The following is a 22,519-nucleotide window of genomic DNA, read 5'->3' on the forward strand; positions in this document are numbered from 1 at the left end:
GTCCGATAGAATTTCAACTACCGTTGTCTTTGAACCGTGCCCCTGTCCATCCCTCAGGCCCCTCCTCAAAGAGCAGCCCTTCCTGGAGGTTCACTCCCTCCCCACTTTGAGTTCCCATGGCCTGCAGCCCAGGCCTCCTTCACAACACACATATCTAGATCTCTGATGGGCCTTTCTGCTCTCTGGGCTCACGTGTTTTACACGCCCCACTAGACTGTAAGCTCCTTAAGGACAAGAATCATATCTTGTTCTGCTCTGGGATCCTACAGCACCAAGCCTTTCTTGAGATGGATGCCCAGGAAAGGTTGACTGAATTGAATTGACTTGAAACAATGAATGTAGTCAATTGCTCAGAGAGGAGAGCACTCTGTTCTGGGCCAGCCGGGCCCGACCTGCAGTGGCCGCAGCCCCAGGCCAGTGCCTCTCTAACCCCAGCTCCTTTCGTGGCCCGTAGGAGCCCAGGAAGCAGGGGACACGCTTGGCCCCAACCGCAGACCAAGAGGGGAGAGGACAAAGGGGGTCCTGTGGCCTCTCCTGGCCCCCTGGTCATCTCACAGGTGCTGGTGGTTAAAGGAGAAATCCTCAGGTTCTGAGGCAGAATCTTCCAGATCACTCAGAGTGCCAGGGAGCTTGGCAAAGGCCTGAATGTGGGAAACCCCCAGAGAGAACTGAGACTTAGGCCCTTCATGCAGCCACCCCCCTGCCCATCAGTGGCTGCCGCCAAAACAACCACAATGAAATTTAGTGAGTGGCAAAGGCCGTGGCAGCCAAATGGGTTTGGATGTTTTGGAAGAAGGAGAAATAGAGCCAGACAAGCTGTTTTCCTGTGAAACGAGGCCATTAGGGCTTCTGGAAGGAGGCCAGCCCCAGGTCATCATTGTCTTGCCAGGCCCAGGCCTCTCCTACATGCTGTCCTTTCTGCTGGAGGCCGGGGCTCTCACACTCTCTTTTCCCTCAGCCTGGGTCTAGGGAATCTCAGCTTTGTCTCTTTTCTCTGTTCCTTACCCTCTAGAGCTGCCCCAATCAAGGGTTTGTCTGCGCTTGGGATGACCACATGATTTACTGTCCAAACAGGACATTTTTGAGAGAAAAAGGAGATGCTGACTGGCCAAGACGCAGAGACAAAGGCATAAATTGGGACTGTCTGGACTAATGGGATATATGGTCACCCGTCTATGTTCATATTTAGAGGGTTCTGTCTATTTCATGGGAGATACCCTTAAAATCATATGCCCTACCTAGACCAGGAAGTTACTGCCTCCCCAGCAGGGACCATAAGATCAGGGCAGGAAGCAGGCTCGACACTGGTGTCTCCCTTTGTCTGGGCCTGCCAGCCCTGCGGCCTGGCCTCATGCATCAAAAGAGAACCAGATGGTCACCAAGGGACCCTTAATGTCACAATATTTGAAAAACACCTTCTTCCAAGTTCATCTCCACCACTCTCTCCTCTGATTTCCTTTCCCTGCTCCTCCTCTTCATCTCCTCACCCTTTAACTCCCTGCCTAATAGCTAGCTGCACCTGAGGAATTACAGGGAATGAGGGGAAGGGCCAGAGAGGAGCGTGGGGGGTGTCTCCTCCCATAGGGAAGAGCAGAGAGGGCCCATGCCCAGCTCCCCAAGTGGTCTGAATGGGCGCAGGGTCCACGTGTTACAGAGAAAGGACACCAGGGTCAGCTGTGCATGACATCACTCCCCCATCTCCTGATGGGTTGAGATCAGAGGAGGACAAGTCAGGTCGGCTTTTCATCCCCAGGTCAGAGACCAGCTGTCCCCAACCTCCAAAACCTTCCCATGGTCCATGGCTCATGCTTTCCCTCCTGGCATCCCACCGGGATGTTCGGGATGAATCCCAGCGGAAGGTGAGGCAGTCGGGGCTGCTGAGCAGATGGTGAAGCTGATGGCCCCACCAGCAGCCTGCCTCCCTCTCTCCAGGAGCCAGCAGGGTAGTGGGGGGACCCGGGCTTTGCTACTAAAACTGATCTCACAGCAGAGCAGCTGCGAGGCTAGGCCGAAACCGGAGCTCTGAGTCCAAGGACAAAGCATGCACAGGGGAAGCCAAGCCTCTTCCCTCCTCCCTACCTTCATCACGTTTCCTCTTCTCGCCATTGGAGCGAGGGATCCCCAGGATCCCATTGATGGAGTAGGATCCCACTGGATCATTGGAGGTGCTGGAAACAGGAGGGGAGGCCGTACTGGGAACTGGACAAGAGTAAGGAGGAAATGCCGTCAGGATAGCAGTTGTGATCGCAGGCCAAAGCCCCAAGGCTGGGGGCAGAGAGAAGCAGAGGAAATGAGGAGGGGTGGGGAGCCCATAGTCCCCTCCTTCCTCTGAGGTTTAAGGGGGAACGCATTGCTACATACAATTTAGGCTATTCACTGCTGTCCACCCTGGGTTGAGTGGGGACCAGTCAACCCCAGGCCTTCTCTGCAGACCTAGAGATTTCACTCACTATAGATTGAACCCACTCCCTGAGAACGTGGGTTCAGCAAACAGCAAAAGCTGACTCAACCTAGAAAGCGACTCAGCGGTCGTGCAGAGAGCACAGCTCCTAGGATGCCTCCTTGCACAGCTCATCCTATCTGATCCCCGGCGACAAATCCTTCTAAACAAACCCCAGCCCATTGTTTCTAGTCTCCTGGGCGGAGTCTTTCCCAGTCCTGATTTAGAGTGTGGCTTTCTAAGGTCTATCTGAGTCTCTTAGAGACACAAGAATGGTCCTGATATTCCCCGGGAGTGTGAAGCTCCTCTCCCCCAGTTGCTTCTGGTCTTGAAATCACTTGAGAAGTTCCTAATTTCCCCTTCAGGGCACAGAGTAGTGAACACATTCACTCCGCCGTGATCAGCTCAGGTACAGCCTGGCCCAACCCTCCCTCCCAGCACATGCTGTAACACAGGTCTAGTAAACAGCACTCCTGCCAACTCCAGGGGGGCTGGGACCAGCACTTTCTACTTTCTGCTGGTCAAGAGAGAGGGGACAGCTGCCAAGAGGGGCAGCAGGAGAAGTTTAACCACATCCTAGCCCCTAAAGCCCCAGACCTCATCTATGGCTTCAGCAGCACCAAGCATCCTTGGGCCAAAGGGAAGATAGTGTGGGGGGGGGGGGATGGGGGCTGTTAGCAGGTGTTCTGGTGGACCTGGGTCAGGTCTCTGTGAGGCTGTGAGCGAGGGTCAATAAACGAGGAGGTTGGAGAAGGGCAGACAGTTACTGAGCGGATGAGAGAGACAAACAGATCAAGAGAGACAGGTCAAGAGGAGAGAAGCCATGAGGAGGGAGGGAGAGAGACAGAGGAACAGGTCCAGGGCCATATGGACAGAGAGGAGAGGAAGGAAGAGGAGAGAAGAAGGCAGAGGAGGGGAGAAGAGAGGAGGAGAATCTTAAAAATTAAAAAAACAAAAAATGGAGTAAGCAAGTAGATATGACAGAGGAACAGGGAACAAAAGAGAAGAAGGATGGGAAAGAGTAGGAAAGTTAGAGGGAATAGAGAGAGAGAGATAGACACACAGACTGATAAAGGCAAGGCAGCTCTGAGGAGATGCTCACAGGAGGCAGAGAGCAGTCCTCGTGAGCTAGTCTCCCAGGAAAATCCCGAGCCTCTAGGAGCCCAGGGAGAGCACGGGCCTTGGACCTCAGACAGGTGGGCATTTCCCACGGGCAGAGCTGCTTTTCCCAGCTCTCAGGGGGCTCAGCTTCCCCCCTTCCCTGAGCCCTCTTACCGATGGTGTGGCCAGGGGCAGTCACTCCGGTCCCGGCTCCATCCGGCGTTGGGTGGAAAGGCTGCTGAACTTTGGTCCGGATGATCCTGCAACAGCATCACAACAGCATCACACATCACACGCCCTCTCCTGCCCTGGTCACCTGCAGCCCAGTCCTGCAGAAGTGCTCCCCTGAGCTCCTCAGCTCCCTCCTCACCCATCTGCTCCCTGCACCCCTGCCCTCTCTGACTGCTGCAAGGCAGGAGCTTGCCCTCCTGTTGGCTCTGCGATCCAGCCTAGCACAGCCCTGGGCAGAGACAGTCTGCATTCTGTCCTGCTGTGTGCTTCGTGAATTGCAGCTTGATGTTTGGTAGCAAGGATCGGGCAGCAGAGCGAGTGGAGCACAGCATCCTTCCCGTTTCTGGGAGTGGGGGCTGCCCTGGTGACTTGCTGTCCATCCCTCCCTCCTCAACCACACACATCTCCTCCCAAGAGGAGTCTGGAGATCATTTTGGAGCTGGCTTTCCTATTGGGACTGTATCACAGTCCTCCAGAGTCGAGGGAGGGGGTGAGATTTCCCCATTTCCTGAGCTGAAGAGAAGTAGCCAGGGAAGGGGCTGGGTCACAGGTAATCCTTTCATCTCCAGGATTCCAACACAGTACCTGGTCCCTCTGCCAGGTGTCAGGCCCTGAGCAGCTCCTTGAGCCCACTTAGGGCTCTCAAACCTATCTAAGCCCTGTCCCTGCCCAGCTCGTTGGCCCGCTGGCCTCCTTCTCAGAGGCCTTACTTGGATCACACCTTCTTTACCAGACTAGGTGAAAAGCCTAGTACCTTCCCTATGCACTCCATTGGGGTGGAGGGGGAGGAATCCAGATCAAACATCCCAGGGCTGGGGATTGTTAGTGATCCAAGGACGCAGGGCTCAGCGACACAGAAGACCAACCCTAGGGCCAGGACCAAGGGACACTCTCCTCCACCCACTGGTCAGTCAGGTGCCCTTGGAAGCCACTTTTCTGAAGGCGCTGCTCTCCCTGCAGAGAGGAGTGTGAGACAAGTTCATCTCAACCAGCCAGGTGAGTCACAAGCCGTGCGTGGACTGAACACTTACTTGCAGGCAACCGAGACAAGGCCCCTGCCTCCCAGAGCCGGGAATGAAGTTGGGCAGGGAGGACACACACCCCAGGGCCTCCCAGGGCCGGGAATGAAGTTGGGCAGGGAGGACACACACTCCGAGAAAGCTAAGTAACCCCGAGGGGGCCAGGCAGTAAGTGCCAGGAGGATGCGGGGGAGAAGTCATCCCCCTTGCAGGTGTGCGAAATGGGAAAGAAGTCACTGAGAAGGTGGAACTTGATGTAGATCCTCAAAGCAGAGTAAGGCTGAATATATATACACACACATGTATAGGAGCCAGAGGCACAGAGGATAGTGGAAAAGTCACTGAGCTTCGTGGCTGAGGCCCCGAGTCTTCCATTAAGTGGCCACATAGCCTTGGCCTCATCGTTCTCCTTTTCTGGGCCTCAGTTTCTTCAGCTATAAAATAAAGAGGTTAGACTACAGAATCTCTAAGGTCTCTTTCCCCAGTAAAAAAAGACCAATATGATTCTAAGATGAACAAAGAAGTGGAGAGGAGGGCATTAGAAGCAGATGCTGGAGGAGGGTAGAAGCAAAGCACAGGAGCCGAGTGGTCACGCTGGGTTAGGGGCTAATGCCTAGGCCAGGAACGGTGTAAGGGAGTAAGAGGAAATAGGCTGAAAACTTGGAAGCAATGATGATACTAGCGATTTTCCACTTATCAAGCATCTATTATATGCCAACATTATATGCAATTTATATTACTGTATATATACTACTGTTAATTCTCACAACAACCTCCAAAGCAATACTATTATCCTTGTTTTGCAGACTGAAAACCAAAGCTGACAGAGGTTAGAGAGCTTACTCAAGATCACATTGCCAGCTAGGGCAGAGTTGGAATTCAGTATTTAAAATGTGTGCTTTTTGTTACTTTGTCAGACTTCCCCCAGTATATAGGAACCAGGTTTACAGAGTCTCAAGCCATGAGTGATTTTTAAACTAAAGGAGACATGTACAAACCGATGCAGGTAAAGCAATAGACAGGCACAAGGCCATAAGTAGCTGGCCTCAGAAAAGAGAAGGAAGGAAAAAAAACGGGAATTCCCTGACAGTCCAGTGGTTAGGACTCCATGCTTTCACTGCCAAGGGCCCAGGTTTGGTCCCTGCTCGGGGAACTAATGTCCAACAAGCCTCGCGTCGCAGCCAAAAGAAAAAAAAAAAAAAGAGAGAAGGAAGAATTTGTAACATGGATTTGACAATTAAATGGAGTCAACCATGGCTCTAAAACCCCAGTTCTGTGTAACTGGAAGGCTGGTGGTTTGTCCCACTGTCAGGAAGAGGGATGCAGGGAGGTAACTGGTTGGTCCTCGACATGAACATTTGAGGAGGTAGGTGAGTGTCCAGGTGGATGGCCGTGCACCAGCCGGCAGAGCAGATGTGGATTTAGGAGACTGTCAAGGAAGGAAGTGTTGGTTGGGATGAGAGGACTGTAGAGTAGACCCTGGAGGACATCTACTATCAGAGGCTGAGGAAAAGAACCTGACCTTACACAGGGGTCAGAGTTGGTCACACAGGAAATGGCAGAACCAGGATCAGGCAGTTTTAGCTAAGTCAACAGAGAAGAACATTTCCAGAAGGAGAACGTAATCCACAGCATCCATGGTGACATAAAAGATTGAAGGGAATTGGGAATAAGAAGAGGCACAGATCTGGGAATTTTGGTGACCACTAGTGACCTTGGGAGAGCGGCCTCAACAAAGCAACTGAGGCAGGAGCCAGATAAAAAGAGGTTAGGGAGTGGACAGCAGGAGAGGGGGGCAGTGAACGTAGACTATTGCTTCAGAAGTGTGTAGAAAAGGAGAGAAAAGTGTGGAAGCTGAGGATGGAAGTGGCAGCTAAGTGGAAGGAAGGCTGTTTAGGGGAGGAAGGACCTGGATAAGTCTGTAGGCTGAGGAGAAAGAACTGGTGAAGAGGGAGAGGCTGGAGTTGCCTGAGAGAACATAGATGATTGCCAGACAAGGCAGAACAAGGGGAGAACGGAATGGCGGCCACGGGGACGAAGCAGCAAGAGATGGCACGTGGTGAGGTGGCCCAAAGCTTCTGGGTCTGGAGCATGATCACAATGGGAAAGACCCGACAGTCGCTAGGGGCAGTGTAGACTGGTCTACACGAAAAGTCTAGAAGGAGGCTGAGCAGCTCAGAGCAGCTGCTCCTAATTCATTGCAGCAAAAGGCTTCTGGGATCTCAGTGGGCCTGTGGGTGGCTCTGACTTGAGGGCTGGTGGACTCTGGGCTCCGGACTGAGGGAACCCCAAGACTGAGGCTGGGTGAGACAGACAACTGGATGGCCTTGTGGAGCTGCTGTCTTTGTTACCCAGAGCCTCTGACCCCTGGGGTGCTGGTGCAGTTTTAGCTGAGGCAGCAAGTGATGGAAAATCACTACTCCCTGACAGCGGCTTGGTGGTGCATGGGAGAGGAGCTGGGCAGGGTGCCTGCTGTGAGTTACTAATGCTCTTGGTGTCCATCCATGCCCCCCAGGAGGTGGACACTCACCAGTCCCCAAAGTTGATTTCAGGGAATTTAAGAACCGGGATTGTGGAAACCTTATGGTCATCCATTGCCCTCCTGCATCCCATACACAAACCCAATGACTAATAGGAATATCACTAAGGGTTAAAAGGATAAAGAGGTTGCTTTGTGTGACTGCCTGATCCTATTGCCCCCTGTTCCTCCTCCTCTTTCTCTAATTCTTTTTCATTCTTGGCCGCACAAGACAGCCAGACACATCTGTGGCCACCATGGGCCCCACCAGGTTTGGCCTGGAGAGTCAAGTTCCCGCACATGCATCCTTGCGGGGCTACAGTCGGGAGCCCTGGGCCCATTTACCGGGGGTTGGGAGGTGCCATTTCCCATTTCCACAGAAAGACTGCCCTGCGGGGGTGCCTGCTCCCCACTTCTCCTTCCAGCATGCTTTCCTTGACAGGGATGCTCTTTCTCCCCCCACCTTTCCAGAGAACCTCCTAGGCTTTGCCTTGCAGGCACTTAGCATCTCACACTCACAGGAGTATGAGCAGAGCAAAGGGAAGAAGGGGATGGGCTCTGGGCTCAGTCTGCCTGAGTCTGAGTCCCAGCTCTGATCCTTTTTTTTTTTTTTTTTAAGCATCTTTATTGGAGTATAATTGCTTTACAATGGTGTGTTAGTTTCTGCTTTATAACAAAGTGAATCAGTTATACATATACATATATCCCCATATCTCTTCCCTCTTGCGTCTCCCTCCCTCCCACCCTCCCTATCCCACCCCTCTAGGTGGTCACAAAGCACCTAGCTGATCTCCCTGTGCTATGCGGCTGCTTCCCACTAGCTATGTATTTTACATTTGGTAGTGTATATATGTCCATGCCACTCTCTCACTTTGTCTCAGTTTACCCTTCCCCCTCCCCCTATCCTCAAGTCCATTCTCTAGTAGGTCTGCGTCTTTATTCCCGTCTTGCCCCTAGGTTCTTCATGACCAAAATTTTTTTTTTTTTTAGATTCTATATATATGTGTTAGCATACGGTATTTGTTTTTCTCTTTCTCATCTGATACTTATTGCCTGTGGAATCCCTGGCAGTTTCTTATTCCCTCATCTGTAAAATAAGATAATAATACTATCTACTTTGTAGGACTGTTGTGAGGATTAAATAGGATAATTCATGTAAAATGATTAGTATGATGCTTGGCTCAATAAATGCTAGCTATAATAATAACTACTAGTATTATTATTCCTATGGGTGATCCCCAGGACTGGCTGCATCCTATGGAGGGGCTGAGACAGGTGCAGACAAGGAGGCCTCTCAGGCCAGTATGCCCCAGCCTGGTCAATGCAGCTGCTTCAGGGACCCTGGGAAGAGCACTGAGAAGACAGGAAACAGCAGCAGCAGGTGTCATAACCTGACCCCAAAAGAGATGCATCAGAGACTCTCGGGAAGACAGACTGGGGAGCCCTGCCTGGGGGCACTGGGAAGGATCCATAGACAGTATGAGCAGCAGCTCCCTCAGGACCCAAGAGATGCCAGGGGGCTGTGGCAGAGCTTTAGAGTAAAGGATGACAAGGCAGGTGAAGTCACTCCCTCTTTGGTTAAATTCCCCGGAGGTCTCCACTCCTCACCATGCTGGAGATCAAAATAGTCTCATCAGCTCTGTGAGTTAGCATGAAAGCATGTAATGAGTCTCCTATTAACAATTTGTTAAACTCATGAACAAACTGAGACACTCTCAATTCTAAGAAAGCGCTGGGGTGAGTCTTCACTCCTCTTCTGGTTCCCCCCCACCTCCTCCCCCCCCCTCCTCCTCTCCTTCCTCCTCCTCCTCCTCTCATCCTTCCTCTGTGTTTCATTCTCTCTCTCCCCTTCTTGTCTGTCTCTGCCCCTCTCTCTGTCTCCCTTCCCTTTGTCTGTCTGTCTGTCTCTTTGCACCCTGAAGTTCCACTGTGGCTGTGTGAGCTTATTGATTCCTGAGAGCTGGGGGAAAGTGGGAGGCAGGGCTGGGGTGCAGGCTCAGGGATGGAAATAGAAGGCTATAAATTATTTGTGACAGGAAAGCAATAGTGGCAGAGTGCTGAGCACAAGTCCTGTGTCACTATTAGATTCCTTTTAGCCTGATGACACTGTAAAAAAGGTTAAGTGTCTGCTGGAATCGTACACCTGGGGGGCCGGGGCAGCCTGGGAGCAGAACAAGCCACTGAGAGCAGGTATATCAATTCTCCAGGCCAATAATATTCCTCTCATTGATCGCCACGCAAAGTTCAAAAATCTCATTACAGCCAGGCAGACCGGGAACTTTTTACAAATCAATAGAATGATATAATGTATGTATACTTAGTACAAATGTATCTATTCATCTATCCATCCATCCACTGTCCGCCTCAGGGTTTCCAGGTTAACCAACCCATCATATTATGTTATGTTATGTATGATATTATATTGCATTATATTATATGATAATAAATGGTGTGCAAAAACTCCCCCTGAGGTGGAGACAAGAAGAGGTCTTGGGCTTCCCTGGTGGCGCAGTGGTTGAGAATCTGCCTGCCAATGCAGGGGACACGGGTTCGAGCCCTGGTCTGGGAAGATCCCACATGCCGCGGAGCAACTAGGCCCGTGAGCCACAATTACTGAGCCTGCGCGTCTGGAGCCTGTGCTCTGCAACAAGAGAGGCCGCAATAATGAAAGGCCCGCGCATCGCGATGAAGAGTGGCCCCCACTTGCCGCAAATAGAGAAAGCCCTCCCACAGAAACGAAGACCCAACACAGCCATAAATAAATAAATAAATAAATAAAAATTGTATAACTTTAAAAAAAAAACAGATTAAAAAAAAAAGAAGAGGTCTTATGAGCACTGAGGTGACCTCAGACAGCTCACCTTGGAGGGAGTCAGGTGGCAGCATTTCCAGACCTACGCTGGTCAGGATTTCTAGAAGCAGTGCTTCCTTAGCGGAGGCTCCAGTAATAACAAACTATTATCTACTGAGTACTTACTATGAGCTAGGCAATGTCCTAGGCGCTTCAAACAAATAGTTCATTTAATCCTCCCAATGACACATTTTGCAGATAAAACATATGATAAATTGCCTAAAGTCACCCATCTAAGAAACAGACAATCTGGGGTTTGAATTCAGGCAGAGTAATCCTAGGGCCCATACCCTTAACCAGGAAACCACACTGCCTCCAGGAGAGAGATACCCAAAAGCCCAGAATCCAAACTCCAGGATTCTATGGTTCTATTCTCTTGCTCTATTGTGTTCTGAGAAACAAAGGATAAGAGGCTCCCTGAGCTTCAGCCTTCCCCTCTATAAAATGGGAGTATACCACCTGCTGGAACCAGCTGCTGACAGCGTGATATCCACATGGGATCTCCAAGCATGTCCCCATGAAATCCTGTCCAGCTGCCTAGAACAGACTGTCTTCTCCACTTTGGAATTACTTCCTAGCAGGTTGGCCTCAGGCCCAGTCATATCACTGGTTTGCTCAAAGAGTCTTTGGGGCAAGAAGTCAAGTATTAACATACATGTGTTGTATACATGTATAAATCAGTTTAAATTGCCTACTTCTAGAGTTTTTGCAGAAAATACTTAATCTCTGGTATGGGGAAAGACTGTTTTAAAAAAATTTATTTACTTTTGGCTGCATTGGGTCTTCATTGCTGCGCAAGGGCTTTCTCTAGTTGAGGCGAGCGGGGGGGGCTACTCTTCATTGCGGTGCTTGGGCTTCTCATTGCGGTGGCTTCTTGTTGTGGACGGGAGCACGGGCTCTAGGGACACGGCCTTCAGTAGTCGTGGTGCACAGGCTTAGTTGCTCCGAGGCATGTGGGATCTTCCCGGGCCAGGGCTCAAACCCATGTCCCCTGCATTGGCAGGCGGATTCTTAACCACTGTGCCACCGGGGAAGTCCAGGAAAGTCTTTCTTGATTGAGTAAATCAAAGGAACTCCAAGGTGGAGAATGTTTCAGACTAGCTGGCCCCACTGCCCATTAAACAAGATGATGGTGGGAGGGGCCTCTGCCAGTGACTTCAGGCTGCCTGGGTATTATAGGCTGGATCATTCAAGAGGACAAAATGATATTTGCCTCAGCAAAGGATATTTTACACAAGAATGCAGGTAATTGCTTTAACTCAGGCCTTTGAGAGCTGCCTAGTCAGGCACGTGTCCCTGGCTCTGCCCTGAGGCAAATCAGAGCTACAAAAACAGCTGGAGACTTTTCATGGCAGAACCTCAAGTGAGACCTCATAGATTATTCAGGAAAATTTTCCTTCTTCCCAAAATGGTTCCTACCTCTCCCTACTCCTGAGAACTCTAAGGAACTGAAATCTCCCCTCTGTACATCCCAAGGACTGAAGGACTGAAATTTACCACCTCCTCCTCACAGGAACCAAAAGGAAGCAGCAGCCACCCAGTCTTCCCCGCTGGCAGCCCGGAAGTGATTCACATGCACTCTGTTTTCCTAGGTCCCGGCTCTATGTTTTGTGCAGAGTTTAGAGTTGTTTGCCCACGCCCACTCACGGGTTTCAGTTTGGACAACTGACCATATGGCAGGTAGGGTTCTGTGCGTGAGAATGGCTGCTGATGAGGGGAGGCTATGGGCAGGACCTTCCATTCTGGCTGCAGCAGTATATAACTGGAATACACAGGTTCTGAGGTTACCAGGGTTCCCCCCAAACATGTCAGGAGTTTCTGTCTCTTTTGTTGCTTCTCAGAGGTCATAACTGAGCTCTAAGACATGACAGTCCTACCTAAAAGCTTACAGAAAGGTGTCCTCAAACTACTGTCCTTGAGCCACTTGCATTAGAATCCCCCGGGGTGCATGTTAACACGCAAAGCCCTGGAGCCCCCTTCAGACCTTCTGCATTAGAATTTTTAATGGTGGTGGGGCCCAGGAATCTGTAGTTAAGCAAACTCTACAGATTACTCTTAAACTCTCTAATATTTGAGAAAACTAGCTTAAGCCAGGGGGTAAGAAAACCATCCTTGAGAGAGTTGGGAGAATGCCTTAGTGAGTTACAGAAGGTTCCTTCCTCATATTCTATCAACCCACATCCCCCCTCTGCTAATCCTGACTCCATCTGACACAGTTACCAAAATTCAAGAGGCTCTCAGTTCCTCTGTGTAAACTAAACTATAAGCCACAAATAAAAATAATTTCAAAATAGTTTTTGGTACCTTCCAGGCTGACAGATTTCCAGTGGGTTCCTTAGATACCAGGAATACTTTCTGCATCAATTTAGCTTTCTAAGACTGGCACTGAGGATGATAATCCTTCTACCACGTGTCCCTGGGAGCCCAGGCCAGATACAATTTACCAGGCTAGATGGGCCATGGGGCTGGCCCAAGGGGGCAATAGCGATGGTTTATATGATGAATGGTAAGCATATGGATTGATTTAACTTCAAGATATGCATAGGTTTAAAAATTAAGGGGCAATGTGTTTAACTAACCATTTGGAAACCAGTCTGCGGTGCATGCCAAGCCCAGAGCGTGACCGGACTAGCTCCTCTCGCCACCAGCCCTGCCCTCATCTGTCAGGGCTTCTGGGCTAGAGCTGGGCTCTACCAGCTGTCCACCCCATGGTCCAGAGGTTAGAAGACTGCCTAATATGATGGGGAAAGGGATGCTGCTATAGACTCATTGCTGGGACAAGTCCTCCCTGTCCATTCTCCCCTTCCCTCCACGGGCACATCTCCCTCTGCAAGCAGAAGGGAGCCCAGAGGGAAGGGGTCCTCAGCAGCAGCCGAGCTGGGGCCTGCTAGCGGCTGCCTGGCCTCCCTGCCTCTGGCCCCTCCCACCTCCCACCTTCTTGCTCCAGTATTCAAAAACAATCCATCCGTCTCTCTGTGTCTGTTCCTGAAAGAATGTGACGTGGTTAAAGCCTACAATTGCTTCCTATTACCTACAGGATAAATTCAAAATTCCTCAGCCTGGCCTTCAGAATCTTTCCCAATCTGGCTCCGCCCTGGTTTTCCAATCTATTTCTCTCTGTTTCCCTCTTCCACTTACGGTCCAGCACAGAGCTGAAACCTGTTTTCTTGCTTACTCAATTCACAGTGAGTCCTCCCCTGGACTCTGAGCTCTGCAAGTGCACATGTCACGGTTATTTTTCTCACCATTGTATTTCCTGCACCTAGCAACAGTGCCTGGCATAATATAAGTACTTAAAAACTAATTGTTAAATAGCAAATCAATGTTATTACTATTAATAATAACAATAACAATCTTAAGGGACATAGTGAACTAATATATGTTCACTATGTGCCAAGGCACTCTGCAAAGTACTTTACATGGATTATTTATTTTTCACAACTTCTTATGAAGACTATTATCCCTGGTCTACAGAAGTGGAAGCTGAGGCTCAGAGAAGTTGAGTAACTTGCCCAAGGTCACAGAGCTGTTAAGTATCAGAACCAGGATTTAAACCTGGGAGCCTGACTCCAGAACCACCGGGTAGGAGTTAACCACCGGGTAGAATAAGTCAGTTGTAACAAGAACAGATGGTAGAATCTATGAGAAACTGGGTCTGAATAGAAGAGCTGCATGTAAAAATAGTAAAAGTAATAACTATCGGGGCTTCCCTGGTGGCGCAGTGGTTGAGAATCTGCCTGCTAATGCAGGGGACACGGGTTCGAGCCCTGGTCTGGGAAGATCCCACATGCCACGGAGCAGCTGGGCCCGTGAGCCACAATTGCTGAGCCTGCGCGTCTGGAGCCTGTGCCCCGCGACGGGAGGGGCCGCGATAGAGAAAGGCCCGCGCACCGCGATGAAGAGCGGTCCCCGCACCGCGATGAAGAGTGGCCCCCACTTGCCGCAACTGGAGAAAGCCCTCGCACGAACCGAAGACCCAACACAGCCAAAAAAATAAATAAATAAATAAATAAATAAATAAATAAATAAATAAGAAAATCCTTAAAAAAAAAAAAAAAAAAAAAAGTAATAACTATCATTTATTTCATATTCATTCTATGACAGGCGTTATAACAAATGCATTTTCTCATCCACATCCTAACGACAACTCTATCAGATAGGGGTGTTCTCTATTTTACTAAGGAGACAACAGACAGGCTAAGCAACTTGTCCAAGGTCATGTGCTTAATAGCAGTGGAGCCAGACTTTGGGTCTGTGACTCCAATGTCTGTAGGCTGAACCATGTTACCTCTTCTGGAAATTTCTATATTAATATTTCTTTGTGTTTATTAACTATTTGGGCATAAACAATTTTTTTCTTTCAGTCTTTTCACATCCATGATCTGGACAACTGTGCAAATGTATGTGTAGACAATGAACAGAGATTGCATGTAGCTGTGATTCTAAACATGCCTACCCTCTCCTGTGCACGTGCCGTAGCTGTATTTGATAAGCATCATGTCTGTGTTAACCTCAATTTTAGGTTAAGTGGCTATGGTTTCACTGTATTTTATATACATTGGTAGGTTTGGGGTATAGATTTTCTAAATTCTCTATATCTATCTATCTATCTATCTACTTTCCAAATCGTGTACACGATTGTGTGGCAATGCTGAATACAGACGTGTTTCTCAGTTTCTAGAAACTATTTCTATGATTAGTGTATCTTTATATTCATGTCTGCTCTAATGCATTGATTCAAGATTTATAACACTGGATATATTTATCAAAAGTCCCCTCATGAATTTCTGCCCAGTTATGCCTTTCAAATCTGTAAGCCACAGTCATACATGACTCCACACTCATCACTGTTCCCTTCCCAAGGTGTTTCAGACGCTCACATCACAACTGCATTTCTATATTGGTCCGTGCACCAATACTGATGTACATAAATGTGCATTTGTATACCTGTGTATCTTTCTGTCTATGGCCAGGATGGGGTGGAGGTGGAGGACTGTGGAAATGAGAGAATTATTAAATGCCAAGTAGATGTGCGATAAATTCCATTGATTTTATAAACTCCAACTTGTCTTCAGTCTCCTTCCATTCTTTATCCTGGGGGCATTGCAACAAAAACCTATTTTAAATACCTTTACTCCCCCTCCCCAAAAAAGTGTCAATATTTTATTTGGATTTTTAACTTCGCTCCATAACAGTTGTTTGACCTCCTGACTCGTGTGAGTCACATAAATTCTGGGACTTTATTCAGGAGCCATGTTCCTGCTATTGAATAAGCAATTTGAGAGGGTGAATTAATGACTTGTGCTGTTGCTGGAAAGTCCCTGAAGAAATATTAAAATTGCTTGCAGACTGAATCGATACTCAGTGAACACCCAGCAAGAGGGCTTCAGCTCTGGAATGGCCACAGAAGGCAGTGCTTGGTGGAGGAAGGGGAGTTCCTGCACCCAGCTTGGTGAGCCCCCTCCCAGGCCACCCCCGCCTTGCCCTCTATCCCTGGAGTGCTGTCATTTTCAGTAATGGCGAAGTCTTACTAAACCCCAAGCAGGAAAGGGCTGATTTGTCCTGTCTCAGGAAGCAGGCTCAGGGGACAGTTTACTCTCTTACTAGCAACGAGAGCCCAGAGGCTTTACTGGAGGTGATGGTCTGGACACATCCACCTGCTGGAGAGAGGGGATGGCGCTGCTGCTTTCTGGCAGGCTGCACTGTGCTGGGGACCAGGAGAGTGCTGGGTTTGGGGAGGCTGTGGCAGTGATCCTTTTCTGCTGGGTATGCAGGAGGGCTGGGTGTTGCACTGCCGGCTCCATCTCTGTGGATGTCTGACCAGTGTTTACTATCGCTCAGGTGGCCACATGATTTCAGCCTTTGGGCATGGGTGTGCCTGTGGGATGGAACACTTGAATTGTGTTGTGTGGTACCATGTATTGCTAACACATTGCGGCAGCTGGCTTAAGGTCTGTTACCTGATGTTTTGTGGTATTGTATCAAGGTGACTGCACTTTGTGTAACACTGAGTTGGAGGAATTTGAGTATTGTTTGGTGGCAATGTCTGTGTTTCTGCTTTGAATTATTGTGTTCGTTGATCATATCAGCATCCTTTTTTTTCGTAATGTATGTCACAGAGATTAGGTTAATGGGTGTCTCCTTGGTGATGTGGGTTGAGTAATGATGTTGGATCTGGGTGGTGGTGTATGATTCGGTAATTGCTTTCTTGATGTGGCTGTGTGTGAGAAGACCCATCCTTTACCTTTTTTAGCTTACTCTGGCTTGGTCGTTTGCACTGCTTCTTTCCAGGAGGATTTTAGAGATGGAGGACAAATCTCTCCTTGATGACCATTCGCACAGTTCTATTGTTCTTGGAAGCAAGCTGCCCCTGCTCTACGGAACAGATCTGACCTTACCACAGTGACACAGGTTCTGGTGCCACCCTCCCTATATCTGCCTAATTTGGAGAGTTAAGCCCCAGGGCCAAACCCAGTGCCTGTCAAAAGTCTAGCTCCCTGGTGGGTCTACGGGAGAATGGATGGGACTAAACTCCCCAGTCCCAATGGGAATAACATGAACTCTAGTTCTGAGAATCCCCAGTTCACTCTACTCTGTGACTCTGGCCATCAGCATCTTCTCCCTTCCCAGCATCCCCAGATGATGTGGCTCAGCTGTGGCTTGTACTCACAGGGCCACACACACACACCAGGAAGAGTACAGAACCTCGTACTAGGCATGACTTTCTACTAGGTGCAATGTCTCTGTTCTGAGCTTGTAAGTACACGTATAAATACATGTACTCCCTGGCATGAGACTTCAAAATATACAAAGTTGCTCAAGAGATCACACATGCCTGCACTTCCTTTGATCCAAAGTTGATATGAAGTATGGAGTAGTGGAAAAGCACATGGGTTTTAGAGCCAGTACTGCAGGAGTTCAAATACTAGTTGTGCTACTTAGCCTGTGACCTGAATGAGTTATTCAACTTCTCTGTACTCCAGTTACCTTATCTATAAACAATCCTATAAAGCCCTATGGGGTTGTTTATGAGGCTTAAATCAATTAATACACTTAACATGCTTATAACAGTTCCTACTGCAGTAAGCACTTGTTAGCTATTATTGTTATGAACATAAGGACTTACCAAGTAAAGTGGCCATAAGATTGGCCTATGTGTGTGTATAACCACGTGTTAATGTGAATAAAATCTACGATAAATCAAGTTGTGTGTGTGTATGTGTGTGATTTAAGCAGAGAAGTGCAAAAATTGCAGTCAGGTAGCATGAAGGCAGGGGGTAGTTTTCTCCTTGGGCTTCTGTCCATGTGGACAGTGCAGGGGGGTTGGGGGTTGATAAGAATCCACCACTACCCATCTCCATACAGAGGGCTATACCCAGCACTGTGGAAATGAATAGGCAGAGAGAAAGATGGTGGCCCTTATACTTTTGCAATTATAAAAAAAAATATTTAAGGATGATTGAGCTCTCGGGGTTCAAATTTAACTCATTAAAAACATTTACTTTCTAATTTTAAAAATCAGGACCTTTACCAGCTAATAGGTGTCAGTGAGGAGTAACAGAATCTAGGCATTAAATTGAGAACTAAGGAAGAGATAAGAAAGGAATAGGAGTGAACGTTAAGGCATTTGGTGTGGACCTTACAGAAGTCCATTGGGCTGGACTTGGTTACCTAACTAGGCCCAAGGGGGAGGGAGAACTTGGGGCCTCAGCCTTATTCCACAGGCTTTCCCATAAAGATGGTGAACCAGAATATATTGTCAGTTTAGGAAACGTCCATTTTCATCTTTGCTCGTGGGCACAGATTAAATAGGAGAATTCACAGAGCCCAGTTACTTTGAGTCATTACACTGAAGAAGTGAATTTCTCTCCTGAATTTTTAAAAAATCCTTTATCCTTTAGCAACGGAATAACTGCAATGACGATCAATCTCCCATGCTTCCCTGGAATATCCAGATATGCGGGGCCATGGTAGACAGATTTAGTTTGAATCTGTCAAATATTTGCTCACTTCCTCCTCTCCTCTTTCTTCATCCTTTATCCTATCTCCATTTTCTCTCCTCTTTTCCCTTCCTCTTTCTGTTTACCTCCCTGTCCGCTCCCCTCTATGACATTTAAGCATCAGAGGAACCCTTCAAACCCATCAAATAAGGATTTTTTTCCCATTACCATTTCATTTTATCTTTTAAAAAACTACAAAATGCAAAGCACCACAACCCATGAAAATGCCATGAAGCCCAGAAAATGCCAACCTTCAACTCCTCAAGCAATCATAGCCTTATCCCAGAGAAGGAGTGTGCAGTCATAAGAAGTATACACGCACACACGCACACACACACACACACACAGGCTGGGCTCTCAAAAAAAGTGGACAAAGGGGGCAATTATCTAATTCTGTTCAATGGTCATATAACTGAGTCATAAAGGCTCCTTTTTTTTTTCTGGAAGTACAAAGAGCAGGCCCCCTTCCTAAATCCAGCTGGGCTCACAGTGGACCATAATTCTCACTGGCATTCATGATACACAGTTCTGTTCACAGAGTATCCTTTTGGCTCCTCGAGCTTTTCTTTTTAAAAGATTTCAGTGTTTATGCACGCACAAGCCAGAACTCACGTACACTGGCAGACACATAACTTGATTATTACTACCGCCATAATAATAACTAACATTTATTGAGCACTTGATATCTGCCAGGTTTATGCGGAATAACTCATTCAACCTTCATGAGAACCTATGACAGAGCTCTAGCTACATGATTATCCCCATATTAGATTAGAGTAAGGAAACTGAGGTCCAGAGAAGATATGAGATTTACCCATAACAACATAGCCAGTGGGTGGGGAAGCTAGATTCAAACTCTGGCAATCACTTCCCAGAGTCCACTTTCTTATGTTTTCTATGCCACACAGATTTATGTCTGGCACATAGTAGGTGCTCAGCAAAGGTTTTCTGAATGGATGAATGAAAGAATAAATGAAGGACAGACCATATCTATTAAGAACACTGATATTTCCTTAAGATAGCAAAGTGTGTTCCCTTATGAAGCCAGGCCTATGGGATAGCTTAAGCTTTCTTTGGACAAAGTGATTTGCCCTCCCAACCAACTTTCTGGGGAAAGAGTCTATCAGCCATGCTTGCTCAGATACTAAGTGCTCCCAACCACCAGCTCTCCACTTGACTTTCAGGCCAAGCCCAGCCTCCCTTCAAACCAGAAATGAGACCCAAATACATCAAAGATGCTTTCTAACCACAACATTTTGTTGCCTAGAATATTTCCCTCTGAAAACGGGTGTCTCCCAATGAAATGAAACACCAATGAAACGAAAACAGGAGTTGGTTTTGTGCCTGGATAAAAACTAAGAAATTCAATCAATAATGTAGACATCTCTAAATCCCCAGATATTTGGCATCATATTGATAATCTTTAGAGATGATTGACTGAAGGTTTGGGTTTTCATCCAGATGTTTGAGAGTTGCCACAGTCATTAACCTGTTTGTCAGCAAGTGCTCATGCATCTCCAAGAGACCTAAGTGAACGCGAAAGAGGAAAAGAATAACCCAGAATAAAACAGACTAAAGAGGACAGGGGTAGCAGCTATTCGACAAAACTAGTCAAGCAGACTCTGTTCTGGGAATGGGTTGCTGCCTTGGAGATTCATTAGAACGTGGATCCAGCTCACAAGAGACTCATGTGCTCAAAGACCTTTAAAAACCACATAAGGCTGTATCCTTGGCTGTCTACAGAACCCTACCCCATCAGATAGCAGTGTGGCAGAGCTGTTGGATCAGTCCCAGCACCCGGCACAGACAGCTCACATTGTGGTCAATCCACCTTCATACCCACATGGCCTTACCCACTCTCCGGATGCCTCATGCCTGTGTGCGTAGTATGTCTACGCATTGTCAGTCCAAGCCATAGATTTTGCAAAGCTTGGCATAAATCTGGTTTGTGCCTTTGTCCATGTACCCCTGTTTGTGATTTAGTGCTCTGCCTTTTATCATCTCTCCTACCTCCATTTTCTTTCCCTCTCTACTTTTTAACGCTATTTACAACTTCCCTAGCCATAGTGCAGCACAGCGATCTTTCAGTGTCTCTACTGATAAACCCAAATGATTTTTCTTGCCCAGGTTTTCTCTCCACTCAGCTTAATTTACGTTTTGGTAAATAGGAACTTTAGATCGTTCCATTCAATAGCATTTAGAGTTACCACTTTTATCAGAGGGATCACGGCACTAAAGGACTCCCTGCAAGGGACATTTGTTTATTCTCATGAGCGATCAGCGCTCTCTACGTTCGAGAAGGCTGCGTGCGTGCGGGCGTGCATGCACAGCGTCCTCAGTTTGAGCATCTATGCTCCACTGCCCTGTGTCAATGCTGCTTGGCACTGGCAGGAAGAGCCCAGTGAAACCATTATGTGGCCAGCAGCCGACCCTCAAACTGCTGGAGATAAATCCAGGCCCTTGGTCCTCTGTGCTGATGACCACTCGGTTCTTTGAGGAGCAAGCCCACATATGCCTGGCAGGGCTGCTTCTCCAAACTCTCCCTCCCACATCCACCCTTCTTCCCTGAACTGCAGGGGAGGCTTGTGATGACATTACTCACAAGCAAGGTCTGAGGTCCCTTCTCCTAGAGGTGGGAGTTGGAGGAGGAGGGTAGGAAGCCAGGACAATGTCTCTCTCTCTCTATTTCTGGGCCATCTATTGTCTTTTTCTACTTCTTTTCAATTCTTTCCACACCTTCTCCTCTATTTCTAACTCTATTTGACCTTGAACTCTGGCCTCTCCTTTCACACCAGAATGTGTCCCAAGGGGGACAGAACCTCCAAAGAAGCAGTTACCTGGCCTGACAGGCCTGGAGACCAGTAGCCAGGGGGCCAGCCCATCACTCCACTCCTGGAAATAAATCCCATTGTATTTGCATTTTAATTTTCCACATAAACAAAGGCCCAGAGTACTCGCTTGGGCAGCATCACTGGACGAATTTAATTAGAAATGAAAAGTTTATAGGGCCCTCTTTAATGCGATTAATGCTCAGTTAACATTTATCACATTCGTATGCTGGAATCGCCTTTTTAAAGCAGCCACTGGCCATGAAATGAATTTCTCTCAACTATTTTTGTACCCAACCTGGGAGGTCATCTCCTGAGGAGTCTGCACTGCCCTCCCAGCTGTCTTCCTGGGGCCTCTTCCCCCACCCTCACTTCCCTTTAACTTGGCTTTGAAGAGACAAATGTGTGCTGGGATGGGCGGTCAGAGGGTGTGAGAGTGAGGGTGAACACGATTTCTAGGAGGGCTGTACCCTCTGCAAAGAGCTGAGTGGTGAGCCCAGCAGACTGGCTAAAAGACTTCAGAGCCTCTTCCCTAAAGAAAAAAAAAAAAAAGACACCCCTCCCCCCACCTTCCCAACACACACAGCCAGTCCATTTCTGTGGCCAAAAACCAGGCTTCAGGGCTTCCCTGGTGGCACAGTGGTTGAGAGTCTGCCTGCCAATGCAGGGGACACGGGTTCGAGCCCTGGTCTGGGAAGATCCCACATGACGCGGAGCAACTGGGCCCGTGAGCCACAACTACTGAGCCTGCGCGTCTGGAGCCTGTGCACCGCGACAGTGAGAGGCCTGCGCACCGCGATGAAGGGTGGCCCCCCACTCGCCACAACTAGAGAAGGCCCTCGCACAGAAACGAAGACCCAACACAGCCAAAAGTAAATAAAATAAATTTTAAAAAAAACAAAAAAAAACAAAAAAAAACAGGCTTTAGCTGGGGCTGGTCGGTGTCAACCACAGCTGGCTCTTGCTTCTCACCTTCTGTCTTTGGCCATCTCTTTTCTACTCTATTTTCTCCTTCATCCTGGGCTCTCTTAGACTTTCCTTCTCAGGCCCGTGGTGACCAGGGAAAGCAGCCCAAGTCCCAAGTCTGGAGATACCTCCTTTTCTCTGGCTCTCCCAGTCCCAGCCCGTGGGAAGGCCGCCTGTCCTGGTGTCAGCTCCTCAGGGAAGCAGAGCGGAGTGGGGGGAACACAATACCTCTTTTGGCCCCTAGAGGAAGGATGGCCTTCCTTATCTTAAATTCTCTTCACTCTTCCTTAATTGGCCTCCTAACCCAAACCAGCTAACCTGAGTAATGATGAGGAGGAGAGAGAGAAAAGAAAGAATAAGGGATGTGGGGAGGGAGGGGAGGTATGCACTCTGCAGATGATAAGAGGAGATAAATAGCTTGACATTTGTCCCTACCTAAATGCACACTCCCTATGAGGACCTCAGCAGACACAAGCCAAGCAGCTGCTGCCAGTTTCCCTAGCAGCATGTCACACACACGCACCACCGCGGCATCGCACACAGCTCTACACCCTCGCCTCTAGCA

At 48.4% G+C, this 22,519-nt stretch overlaps 1 protein-coding gene across 9 annotated transcripts in view; it reads right to left on the reverse strand.

Moving 5' to 3' along the window:
- The window catches only part of PAX2 (paired box 2), a 91,493-nt gene that overhangs the window by 44,384 nt on the left and 24,590 nt on the right, over positions 1-22,519 (reverse strand). For all 9 annotated transcript variants that reach the window (XM_057531424.1, XM_057531423.1, XM_057531425.1 and 6 more), the window contains exons 5-6: positions 3,716-3,801; positions 2,080-2,199 (exon numbers count right to left, since the gene is read on the reverse strand). In XM_057531424.1, the coding sequence (XP_057387407.1) occupies positions 2,080-2,199; positions 3,716-3,801 (206 nt within the window). The remainder of the gene's footprint in view (positions 1-2,079; positions 2,200-3,715; positions 3,802-22,519) is intronic.

The sequence above is a fragment of the Balaenoptera acutorostrata genome, chromosome 16 (assembly GCF_949987535.1).
Source record: "Balaenoptera acutorostrata chromosome 16, mBalAcu1.1, whole genome shotgun sequence".
NCBI classification, from domain to species: Eukaryota; Metazoa; Chordata; class Mammalia; order Artiodactyla; family Balaenopteridae; genus Balaenoptera; species Balaenoptera acutorostrata.